This window comes from Gossypium hirsutum, chromosome D01 (assembly GCF_007990345.1).
Source record: "Gossypium hirsutum isolate 1008001.06 chromosome D01, Gossypium_hirsutum_v2.1, whole genome shotgun sequence".
Classification (NCBI taxonomy): domain Eukaryota; kingdom Viridiplantae; phylum Streptophyta; class Magnoliopsida; order Malvales; family Malvaceae; genus Gossypium; species Gossypium hirsutum.
This window is the reverse complement of record NC_053437.1, coordinates 6,882,718-6,895,857: the sequence shown is the minus strand read 5'-3', so window position 1 is coordinate 6,895,857 and position 13,140 is coordinate 6,882,718. Positions and strand designations below refer to the sequence as shown.

The 13,140-nt window shown below is 32.4% G+C and overlaps 1 protein-coding gene across 1 annotated transcript; it reads left to right on the top strand.

The window, feature by feature from the left end:
- Nucleotides 1–4,319: 4,319 nt before the first annotated feature.
- LOC107952101 (dynamin-related protein 5A) lies at nt 4,320–8,829 on the top strand. Its single transcript, XM_016887355.2, has 8 exons — nt 4,320–4,723; nt 5,224–5,415; nt 5,529–5,735; nt 6,044–6,472; nt 6,791–7,018; nt 7,117–7,312; nt 7,522–8,218; nt 8,423–8,829. The coding sequence occupies exons 1-8, from the start codon at nt 4,388–4,390 to the stop codon at nt 8,607–8,609; spliced, it is 2,472 nt and encodes an 823-aa protein (XP_016742844.2). The 5' UTR covers nt 4,320–4,387; the 3' UTR covers nt 8,610–8,829.
- The last annotated feature ends 4,311 nt before the right edge of the window (nt 8,830–13,140 follow it).

Below are 13,140 nucleotides of genomic sequence, written 5' to 3'. Positions count from 1 at the left end.
GTGTTATATATGTTTAAATGGTAGCTAATACAAAGAAGCAGTTTTTGGACAGCAGTAGTGATGTGAATTTAAAAAATCACAAAAAATAGTAGAAATGTAATTAGAGAGTGAATAATATATATAATTAAAGCTTATCAAGTATATTTTTACATGAAGAAACAGTGTAGGCAAAGGAATTTTATATTTTGAGATATTTGAATTTTAGTGAGACAGGATCAGAATGGTTTTTGAAGTCCTCTATTCTGAATTTAGAAATTCATTAAAAATTGTACAGAAAGAATTATGGGTCATAATTTATATTTATAGATTACTTAGTGAGTCTATTTTCAAAATAATCAAACGATAACATTATATGAATTCTGTACAATGAGATAATTGATTTTTCGTGACAAGAGGTCAGAACTATCAAGCAGTGAAACAGGGGAGAATTTAACGAATAAAATGTACTAATTGGCTGAGCCAAAAATTCTGGAAATTTTATGGTAAGAAGGTATATGAGTCTAGCTTCAGAGAAAATTTACTAATCTAAATTTTGAGTTTCGTAACTCGAGTTATAATTAAATTAGTGACAGTCGCGCAGGTGGACAGTTTTGTTGGGAATACTGAAATTAATTTTAAAAGCAAATTTTTGTGTTCCGAACTAGTAAGTTAAGTCAGATAACGCCTCGTGCTCAACTCCAGAAACGGTCTCGGGGAAGGGGTTGTTACACCTTGGGGAGGGTATCGATACTTAGACAATTTTTATTTAATTTTCAAAACATTGAACCTTAAAACGGTATCGATAGTAGGCAAGGTATCGGTACTTTTGTCAGAAGTATTGATACTTTGTTAAGGGTATCGATACTTTTGATTTTTTAAACATGTATCCGAACTGGGCTGAGCTTGGGCCAAAAAAGACTTACCCGAGGCCTAACCCATTTATAAAACGGGCCCTATTTTTTGTCTAGGTCCATATTTCAAGCGGACTTTCACGATCTCCGCCCATGCACATGTCTACCAATAAGGGGCCAAAAAAGTCTTCCTACAAAAAGGAGCAAAAAATGTAAGCAAAGTGGTAAAATTGTTAATATTTATCACAGAAATCTTTAAAATGGTTGACGTGGCATATGATTGTTCAATCAATGATGACATATTACCGATGATGCTAATATGGTATTTATAAAATATTAATAATTAAATATCACATGAAAATTATTAAAATATTATAAAATCATTGTAAATATAACGGATTATGATTAACTATAATAATTAAATGAGCTTTTAAAAAATAAATAACTTTTTTTTTACTTTCGATTTCCTTTTTATTCACGCGTAAGATTGGAAACTTTGTTTCCCGATCTTCCTTTTTCTTCATTTCTTTTTAGTTTGGTAAGTTGTTTTCTTTCTTTTTAGTTAATTTAATTTTAGCTAATTACTTTTTATATTAATAAGTATTAAAAATAAAAAGAGTTATTTATTTTTAAAGTTATTACAGCCAATCATAATCAGCCACATGTACAATGATTTTATAATTTTTTTTAAATTTCTATGTTATGTTTAAATATTAATATTTTATAAGTGATATGTGATTATTGTCTGTGACATATATCATTGACTGAACAATCATATGCCACATCATTTGTTTAGATAGCTTTTGCTTCAAATGTTAATAATTTTACCAATTTGCTTACATTTTAAAAATACAGGGGCTTAATTTCTCATTCTTTTAGTAGAGGGATATGTTTACTCCTTTATTGATAATTTAGGAATTGGCGAGGTACTTTCACCGATTTTATATATACTATATTTTTTAATTTTAATCTTTAATTTGACTTAATTAAATTTTTTATTATTATTGTTAGGTTTTTTAATCAAATATACTAGTTTAAAGATTTATTTAGCAAGCTAATTGTCTTAGACAATTATTTAGTAAACTAGATGAAGTCGGCACCTTGGGAGCCAACATCAAACTCAGTACTTCTAAGGGTCACATGCCCTAGAGGTGTCGACTTTGATGCTGACTCCTAATTTTTTTTCCACCAATCATTTTAGGTTTTGACATTAGGGTTTGAAGCTATAACCAATCATTTTAGGGTTTGAATCAATATTAAAATTTGAATATAAAAATTTTAAGGTTCACGTTTAAGATTCTGAAGTAATAAAATTTTGTTTCACATGCAAGCACAATTGAAAGGATGGAATTTTAATACAATAGAATAAGACATTGGAAGATTCTAATTGAGTAGATGGAAGATTGAGATAACAAAATAAGTCTCTGAATGAGTTGATAAAAGCTTGATGGCCGAGATGATAAAACAAGTCTCTTTACATGATTTGATGGAAGTTTAACGACTGAAATGATAAAACAAGTCTGTTTGCATGAGTTGATGGAAGCCTGATAACTGAAATGATAAAACAAGTCTCTTTATGATTTGATGGAAGCCTATTTAGTAATAGGTAAAATGTAAAAATAGTCATGAAAAAGGTGGGAAGGCTGAATATCATACATAGACACATTCACAGTAGTTTGAAGGGAGAATTGTTAGTTTATTCTTGGTCTTATCTTTCAAATCCACTACCAAATGAACAAAATGTTTTATGCTATGGTGAACTATAATATTCAAACTTATAATACAAATACTGATGTAATCTTCAAGTTTAAAAGTTTGATTAACATGATGTTTAAAAAAAACATCAAGTTAGTGGAGATGAGGAACAAAATTGGTCAAAAAATTGAAGCTTCGGTTGGGTTGTTAAGGTGTAGGTTTATTACATGTAACGATCAAGTCAGATATTCAGTAATTCATTTAATGGGTGATGATGATATATAAACAATGGTTGCAATTCACGAGTGTAATGGTATTGATATAGTTGAGTTGTATGTCGAGCTCGACAACATTGTAGAAGAACATGGGGGGTGATATTCCAAACTCGTCTACGATCCCTTTAGTGGATTCACAAATGGGAATACCATACTCGAAATACAGGTGGATTAATAACTTCATATCGTTGTTGTAATCTTCTTATATCTTTAATGAATACAACAAGATGGAGATGCAATTAGGATATTTTGCAATGTATAGTTTTTAGAATCCAGATTCAGTAATACTTTTAACCATACAAGGTGCCATCAACTTTTGTTGGTATACACCATTCCCAACAATACGAGGGGTCGTCCACTTTTGCTAGAATACACATTCCTAACCTAAGTAAGAAATTCTTAAGAAATTGATCAGATTTCTTTTTGTAGAATCGATCGGTGATTTTGGTAATGATGATTTGAAGACTAGGGAACTTGTAAATGCTAGTGATGTTGGATAGGATAATATGAAATTAGAACCTCTAGCCTATATGCTAGAAGTTAACTTTGACGAGATGAGAGGTCTTGAGTTTCCGGAGTATCCGCATATCACTCCAAGTTATACCACCCCAACCGATACATATTTCAAGGCAATTGATAGCTGGTACTCAATTTCCATGAAAGACGTTACCGTATTAGCCATTTAGGAGTACAATGTTAAGGCATTCGCAGACTACCGAGTGGATGCATCTACAATTGTAAGATATGTAGGAACATGTGTAAAATTCGGTGATGGATACATGTGGCGAGTACGAGCCTCATTTCTAAAGAGGAAACAATTATGGGAGATAACAAAATACAATAATCCTCACACCTGCACAGTTCCAACAATATCCTAAGATCACTATAAATTGAGTTTGAATATGATAGCTAAAGAAATAGCACCATTATTGGAAGCAAATTCGAGGGTTCTAGTTACGATGTTAATCGCGGATATTAGTTCCTAGTATAAATACCAAGTATCATATGCCAATGCATGGAAGGCAAAGCAAAAGGCACTAGTGAAGATGTTTAGATTGGAATGATGCATATATATAATTTTTTTTAAGGTTATATAAATTAGATTAAAAGTTTGACAAGCTAAAATGAATTTTTTAATGAATTACAATGACATGCATTTTATTTCTTATTACGTGGAAAATCAAAATTTAAAAGAAAAATGTCATGTTAGATTTTTGTTTGAGATTTTAAAGGGAGTGGCCTAAATTATCAAACTATGTAACTTCGGTGCTTAAATTGCAAACTTTTTATTTTGGATGTCTAAAATGAAATGTTTTGATAGCTAGGGGACTATCTGTGGAATTTTCCCAATGAAATATAGTAATAAGCCATTAATGTATGCGTAAACCTGATCCATGTTGAGTCCAGCCCAAACCTAATTAGCCATTCCATACCATACCATACCATACCATACCAGCCCAGCTCAAGCCCATGCACATGCCCAACAATCCTCCAACGTCTGTATTTCCCTCGAAATTTTAAATTCAAAATTGGAAGCGCTTCCTCTCTTTGCTTCTTTCCCACCCCTCTTTTCTCTTTCCAACGGCGATGGCGACTCCGACTCCGACCAAAACCCCAGTAGAGAAATCCAAAAGGTCCCACTCTCATCATCACCATTCACGTGACGGTTCCTCCTTTTCTTCCTCTCTGTCCCGTTTCGAGGCCTACAACCGCCTCCAAGCGGCTGCAGTGGCCTTCGGGGAGAAGCTTCCGATCCCGGAGATCGTAGCGCTCGGCGGCCAATCTGATGGAAAAAGTTCTCTCCTTGAAGCTTTGCTTGGATTTCGTTTCAATGTGCGTGAGGTCGAGATGGGCACTCGCCGGCCTCTCATTTTGCAGATGGTTAATGACCCTTCGGCACTTGAGCCTCGTTGTCGCTTCCAGGTGGTTTTTGCTCTTATTTATTATTTGCGAATTCGGATCGGTTTTGTTTAATGGGTTTAAGGCCCTTTTTTGGATTTTCATTTCTTTTATTTCTTTTGAATTTCCTGTGGCGATGTTGTTATTTGCTTAATCGGTTTTTTTATCTGTGTTTATTTTACTCCGGATGGAAGAACTGCAAATTGTTTAATCAAAACAATACCTGGAATTTCGAAGAATTTAATTGAGAAACATAAGTTTTTTCTTTATAATAGAATTTAGACAGAATAATGTGTGTTAAAAGAGTTGAATTTTGAAACACTTGTTATTGAACAAATACCAGGGATTTATTATGTTTTGGATGTGAATAGTCTTGATTTATACCTTTAATTCTTTTGCTAGCATTTTTCTTGGGGAGGTATAGGATCAGGGTGTTCTTAAGTAATATATACTCCATTTCTAGAAGCTGCTAAGTTTCCCTTGTTATCTTTTTCTGATTACTTAAAATTGAAAACTACAAACAGGAAGAAGATTCTGAAGAATATGGAAGTCCAGTTGTTTCAGCATCGACAATTGCAGACATCATAAAATCAAGAACTGAGGCACTTTTGAAAAAGACTAAAACTTCAGTTTCTCCTAAGCCAATTATAATGAGAGCTGAATTTGCACATTGTCCAAATCTCACCATCATTGATACCCCAGGATTTGTTCTTAAGGTAGGCTGTTAGTTCATTTGGGAAAAAAATAAAAGATCTTATATTGATTGAAATCTTGTAATATAATGAATTTATTTATGAAGCAAAATATATGGTTGGCAATTTGTTGGCAGGCAAAGAAGGGAGAACCAGAGAACACACCAGAGGAAATTCTTTCAATGGTTAAGTCACTAGCTAGTCCTCCCCATCGTATTCTGTTATTCCTTCAGCAGAGTAGCGTGGAATGGTGCTCATCTTTGTGGTTAGATTCAATTCGTGAAATTGATCCAACCTTTAGAAGGACAATAGTTGTGGTCTCCAAGTTTGATAATAGACTCAAGGTACAGATTTCATGCTTTCCTTTTGGGCTTTATTATGTATGAGATGTAACATTGAGCTGACACATTCACACTACAATGAGTATTACATATTGTTGCAACCCGCCGAGGATTTAACGAACTGGACTTGGTTTAACGAAAACCTGAGCCCGGGGGCTCTGTTTAAGGAGAAATTGAGCATTGGGGTCCTGACATAATAGGGACTGAAAATAAGCCTTGCTTGTTGCTTGATATGATATGTCTCTGTCTTGTAACTTGATTGTGTATCTGAAATTGTGTGGCATTTGATTGTGACGATTCAATTAATGTAGGAGTTTAGTGACAGATGGGAAGTAGATCGTTATTTGAATGCAAGTGGATATCTTGGAGAAAATACCCGGCCATTTTTTGTGGCATTGCCGAAGGAAAGGAACACCATATCAAATGATGAATTCCGAAGGCAAATATCCCAAGTGGATGCTGAAGTTTTACGTCATTTGCATGATGGAATCAAGGGAGGTTATGATGAAGAAAAGTTCAAGCCCTATATTGGTTTTTGTTCTTTGAGGGAGTATTTGGAATCAGAACTACAAAAGAGATACAAAGAAGCTGCCCCAGCTACACTGGCATTGCTTGAGCAGCGCTGCAGTGAAGTTAACATTGAGCTGGCAAGAATTGACTCCAAAATACAAGCAACTTCCGATGTTTCTCATCTTCGAAAATCAGCCATGATGCATGCGGCATATATAAGCAATCATGTGGTGAGACATCTCTCTCATACAGACTTTTATTTGGTTCAGATAAACAGTCTCATCTTTTTAGATTTAGCTACTTCAGAAAATCATTTCCCCTTCTAGTAACGTATAAGTATTTAGCAAATTGGACCACTCTCAATATTGTTCCAACTTTTGGGGTAGCATCACATGTTCCCACTTCTTCAGCTGAGGTTAATATATACCAGTTTCACGACCTGAGTTATTCATGCTGAAATGGAGCTCTTAGAATTTGTGACCCTTTCTTCTTCCATAAAGCTTGTGGCTTAACTACAAAAAACTAATCCTACCTTTTCGTTGCTCAAGGGGGTTTTGATCGATGGAGCAGCAGATCCTTCCCCCGAGCAGTGGGGGAAAACAACAGAGGAGGAAAGATCCGAGAGTGGGTTAGGGAGTTGGCCAGGTGTTACTACTGATATAAAACCTGCTAATGCTGTTCTTCGTCTTTATGGTGGAGCTGCTTTCGAAAGGGTAATGCATGAATTCCGCTGCGCTGCATATTCCATGGAATGTCCCCCAGTATCAAGAGAGAAGGTAGATATATCGAACTTTGAAATTTGCCCCAAGAATATCATATGAGCATGACTTTTATCCCCGATAAACTTGTAAATAGATATATTTTCCTGAAACAGGTTGCGAATATCTTACTTGCACATGCTGGCCGAGGTGGGGGTAGAGGAGTAACGGAGGCTGCTGCAGAAATTGCACGTACTGCTGCACGGTCATGGCTTGCTCCTCTCCTTGATACTGCTTGTGATCGGCTTGCCTTCGTTCTAGGCAATCTTTTTGACGTTGCTCTTGAGAGGAATCGCTGCCGTGAATCGGAATGTAAGAAGTCATTTTCCCTTCATTGATCGAACTTTTTAGCCATCATCTTGAAGAGGGATTATCTTCAAAGAGATGGTATTTCTGACATACATGATGTCACTTTATGGATATTTTAGTCCCACCTTATGCACACCAACTGCATGTAGCATTTACCTCCTCTCTGATTTCCTTATAACATAATGCTTATTGATTTCTATTAATTTGCACAGATGGGAAGAATACTGGAAATTGGGATGGGTATGTTGGGTTTCATGCAGCTTTAAGGCATGCATACAATCGCTTTATAAAGGATTTGGCTAAACAGTGCAAGCAACTAGTTAGGCATCATCTTGATTCAGTCACAAGTCCGTATTCTCAGGTTTGTTATGAGAATGATTTTCAAGGAGTCTTTAACTCAACGGCAAGTTCCTATAACAAATACAACCAAGCTTCATCTGCTTCATATTGCCTTGAGCTATCTGATATTGAGCAAGTACCGCACGACGAGGCGAAGAGAGATCAGGAGAACATACCACCTGAAAAGAATTCAAAGCAAACCACTCCAGGAAAAGGCACAGAAGCTAGAGAAGCTCTTCAAGAAACCCAATTGACAGTGCCTGAGACCCCATCTCCTGACCAGCCATGTGATGTGGTCTACGCTAGAGTTAAGAAGGAACTTGGGAATTGCATTGAAGTTGGACCAAGAAAACGTATAGCAAGAATGACTGGCAACAGAAATGCTGAACAATTGGCAAAAGTTCACAATGGTGGTAGTCTTTTATTTGGTAATGGTGATAGTGGTTCCAAAACAGGTTCAAGTTACTCAGAAATCTGCTCATCGGCAGCACAACATTTTGCACGGATACGTGAAGTCCTTGTTGAACGCAGTGTGACATCAACCCTGAACTCTGGATTTTTAACCCCATGGTAAGTTCTTTAATCTCTGCTTTTATTATTATCCGTACAAGTGATATTACTGGTATCAATACCCTCACTAACAATAGAACTGCTGTAAGAACAGTAAAAGTACCATAAAGGCACTTATATTAGGACCAGTATTGCATTTTACCCCTCTAGATTGGACCATAAAGACACATTGGTTTAATTTCTTTGCTTTATTTGGATATATAGTCGGGACAGGCTAGTGGTGGCACTTGGATTGGACCTGTTTGCTGTGAATGATGAGAAATTCATGGATATGTTTATAGCTCCAGACGCCATTGAGGTGCAGCACAAGGAACGACAATCACTTCAAAAGCGACAGAAGATTCTTCAATCTTGCTTGAATGAGTTCAAAAATGTTGCTCGAGCACTCTGATGCAAACGACACCGTTTGTTTCTCCATTCCAACATAATGCTCCCAAGCAAAGGTTTCACATCTAGTGAACCAAAAAAAAAAAAAATCATTCATGTGTTTTTTGTTTTCTAATGCTGGCAACCATTTTTTGCTTTCTCTTCTGGATAAGGTACTGACCACAGTTTTAATCAGTGAATAAAATTAGCTTTCCTAAATATCTGCGTAATTTTAGCCCTTTAATAAATACTAAAGAAAAATTATGTAGAATACACTTACAAAAAAAATTATATAAAAAAAACAAATAAGGGTTTGATTGAAATGTCAAAATTGAAGTTTTGAAGATGTTGATGTCTTAATTTGTAAATTTTAAATTTCTGAATTTTTTTGAGGTAAAATTATTTTTAGATTTTATATAAAAATAAAAAAATAAAAAAATTCTTATAATTTATATTGTGGATTTATTTTAATTTTAAATTATTTTTTATAGAATACATAAAAAATTAAAAACTCATTCTATTTATTACTTTTTAAATAAAAATATTTTTTAATTAATTGAATTAGTATCACGGGTTGATATGAATTCAGTTAAATATTTTAAATTAATTAATCATATGTTATACTCGTTATGTGTGGATGAAAGAAATAAAAATAATATAAAAATATTTAAACAAAGATTTTAAAAAAAATTAATTATTGATAAGATAATTAAAAATAAAAACTAATGATTGAATAATTTGTTTCTAACAATTTAATAAAAAGTAATAGTTGTTTATTGAAAATAAAAAAGTTGATGTTTAATGTTTACCCATTAATCACTGTACTAATTTTTAGTTCTTTTTAACACTATAATCAAATTGAGTTAATTGCATGCGGCATATTCAAATTATGATTATTATTTTAAATTAGTTTTTAAAATTTAAATTATTTAAATTATATTTTAAAATTATCGATATTAAATCAATTAAGGTTTTTTTATTAAAATTATTAATTTAATTGTTAAATGATATGTCAAGTTGTATACAACATAATTTTAAAAAGAAAATTTTATGAAAAAAATGAATATTGTTAAAATGGACATCGTACAAATCTTGGTTTGAAGCTTTTAAGGATGTTTCCGTTCACTCTCTTTTTTCAGTATTACTTTATTTTTAGTTTTATTTTTAAAAGTTATGCGATAATATTTAATTTTTTTAAAATTTATTTTAAATTTAGCTACGTAAGATTTGGTGTGCCATTAATGATTTTAATAATGAAATAACCTGATTAATATAACATTGATAGCTTGAGGGCATAATTAAAACATATTGAAATTTTATTGGAAAAACGTGGTGGGTTGAGCAGAGGAATTTTAGAATTTTTTATGCATCCAAGATCACCTCGAATAATTAAGAATAACAAAACATCAATAATTTAGTACTTGGCTGTATTCTAATTCGCTTTGACAAGTTAGAAAAGTTGATTTGCGACTAGACTCAAACTGCCCTCGTTAGGAATTGCACTCCTTTACGAAAAGGGTCAAATTCAAGCTACACAACTCAAAAGCAAGTAATTCAAAAGTCATTTTGAAGAGAACTCAAAGGTATACACTTTAAGAAAAAGAATTGTCCAAAAAAATGGTCAAAAGGTCTCAAAAAGTCAAGTCAAAGTTATCCCTATGAAATCTAGTGATTAATCTTAAACTTCCTATAGGAAATTGCATTGTTTTATGAAAATGACCGTATCTTGAATTATAAACCTCAAAATCATGTGATCTAGAAATTGTTTTAAAAAGAACTAAAAGATCCAGAAATTCTCCCATATGTGTCAGCCTAATTTGGCTTACATCACCTTAATAGTGGCAATGTAAATTAATTTTCTAATTAAATAATTTACATAAGCCTTATTTTAATCTCATTAAAGTTATAACAATTTTACGGTATTAAAATACACGTGTAACTTTATTTAATAAATTTTATTTCATTCCAAATAATTAGATAGCATGATCTCTTAATTTAGATCCATTTCGGCCTCATCATTTAATCCAATTAAATAGATATTCGAAGTGACTAAATTAACTACATATCAATCTAATCTTTAAACCAATAAAACACATATTACTCCAATGAGTAAATGGAGTGAACATTTCTTGTTGTTCAATCATTTACAGTTTCACACAAGTATTCATGTTAAACACAATTAATTAAAGAGTTGTGTTGAGATAATAGAGTGACCGATTATGCATATATAATTAGGGCTTAAATAATTCGTACTTAAGTTTTGACTTTTCATCTATTAATCACAAATTATTTAGTCACAAAGTCATTCCTCTAAAGTACCATGACTAAACTTCTTATTATATACCATTACGAAAGCTATTGATTTCAAGCTTCTGTTTAATAATGATAAGTGTTAAAAGTAACATATTTTAGCCTCGTTCTTAGTGTATTTTTGGGTGATTATATGACATTAATTGTGAATTATATTTTCTAATAATTTATATTCATGTTTGATGTTTAATAGGGCATTTGAGAACCATAAGAGTGAAAAAAAGGTGGAAATTAGAATTTTGGAGCATTTCGGAAGTTGTACACATGTAGTAGATTTTCACATAGGCAATTCACATGGCCACTTAGATTCACAAGGTTCTGTGTCTAAGGTGTGTCAATCTCGGGAATTGTGTGGACTGAAGGTTGCAAGGTACGATTTTTAGTTTTTTTAACACCTTAAGAGGATATAAATAGAAAACCAAAAAGAAGGGAAGGGGGCAGCCACAAAGGGAGAGAACGAAATTACCTTGAGGACACCATTAAAACCAATTTTCAAGCAATTTTTCACCAAGATTCAAGAGTCCAAGTTGATTTTCAGGGGAGTTATCGTGGATTTCTTTTATTCTAGTGGTTATATTGTATTTTTGGTGTTACTCTTACCATGATGAACTAATTCTCTTAATACCTAGGGGAGATGAACCCTAGGATGGATTCTATTGTTTAATTTCTATTTTTATGCAATAAAGTCTTAGTCTATTTGTTTTCAATTATGAATATTTTATTATTTTTAGGTTAATAATTCTAGAGTGTTAATTCATTTTTTATGTGGATAAGTCTGAGGTTGAATAGACCCTCATTGTGACTATATCTTGTATAATTGAATGAAGTTGCATGCAATCCTAGAAATAAAACGACATAAATATATCAGATTAGAGCCAAATCTAATAGAGGGATCCATAGAGCGAATTAATACAATAATAAGAGTTTTAATTAGAAAGAAATTTCAATTAATCAACCAAGAATTAGTTGCTCTTATGCTCAAAAGATATATTAACATAAATTAGGCATTTCTACAAATCAAAGAGCTAAGAAAATAAATTGCATAAATTAGATTGAGAATTATAAATGAAATCTAGGTGAATTTTTACCTATGTATTGTTTTTTCACTTGATTGATACTTGCTTGTTTTTGTGTTTCATTCATTAGTTAATTTAGATGGTTTAATTTAATTTTAATCAATCATTTGAATTATTAGGTTAAATAATAGAAAGGTGATAGTTATTGGTAATTGTAGTCCTTGAGGGAACAATATTTGTGTTCACCATAGCTATACTATTAATTAATAGGTGCACTTGTCTTGGCTAATTTATTAATTAGTTTGGTGGACATCAAATAACATTGCCAAATGTGTGTTACCCTCGTAGAATATCCATGATCTCTTTAAGCTAAATCCATTAATCTAATTCAATTTATTTTATCTCATGGCCATCATTGTATCTTTCGCAATGAAAATTATCATTACTTATACTAGTAATGATAAAATCGTTTGTCATAGACAAATGACCTTCGATTAGGTTTCATTTTCATAATTCATGTAATGCTAATGATAGGATATCATTTACTCTTGATTTAAGTTTTGAATTCCATTATTGAAAGTAAAGCCATGCCATATATAAGTCATGCACCCAATATACCACCTTTCTGTTCACTACCATAAGAGTGCAGTCTTTCAATATATCAAAGTACATGAGTTCTATACACAGGGTCAGTTTCTCAAGATTAAAGTAAGTTGCACTATGAACATCATAAGTGAATAAATACATAAACAGATCTAAAATAAGTTCTACTTGGTCCAATCTGATGTAGTATCAATTTTGACAATCACACCTATGTCTCTGTTTCTAAGAGTTGACCACTTCAACAACCAAAACAAATTATCTTTCCAATTGGACTTATATGCAACATAATAGTCTCTTGAATCAATTGTTTAATCTGATTCTTATGGACCATTGACAAATTAGATTACTTACTAATATAAGTTGTCTTCCCGCATCATAATCCATGTCTTATTATTCAACTTATTATTAGTTAAATCTTAGGTAATCAGCAAACTAATATTCACTTTACATAGAGATGATGAATAACATTTATTTATTTCTATGAATAAGCAGTTTGATCATTTCAATAATTTATCAAATATGATGAAATTATTGCGCTAAAAGCCCTAAGATAGAGGTCAATTTAAAATAAAAATTATAATTTAAAGATGTTTGATACAATTAACTCAAATAAATTGTTTCAATGAG

Excerpts from the sequence above, each read along its gene's own strand:
- LOC107952101 (XM_016887355.2), top strand. The coding sequence starts at position 4,388 with ATGGCGACTCCGACTCCGACCAAAACCCCAGTAGAGAAATCCAAAAGG. Across the intron at positions 4,724-5,223 it reads AGCCTCGTTGTCGCTTCCAG|GAAGAAGATTCTGAAGAATA; the intron begins GTGGTTTTTGCT and ends AACTACAAACAG. Across the intron at positions 5,736-6,043 it reads AGTTTGATAATAGACTCAAG|GAGTTTAGTGACAGATGGGA; the intron begins GTACAGATTTCA and ends CAATTAATGTAG.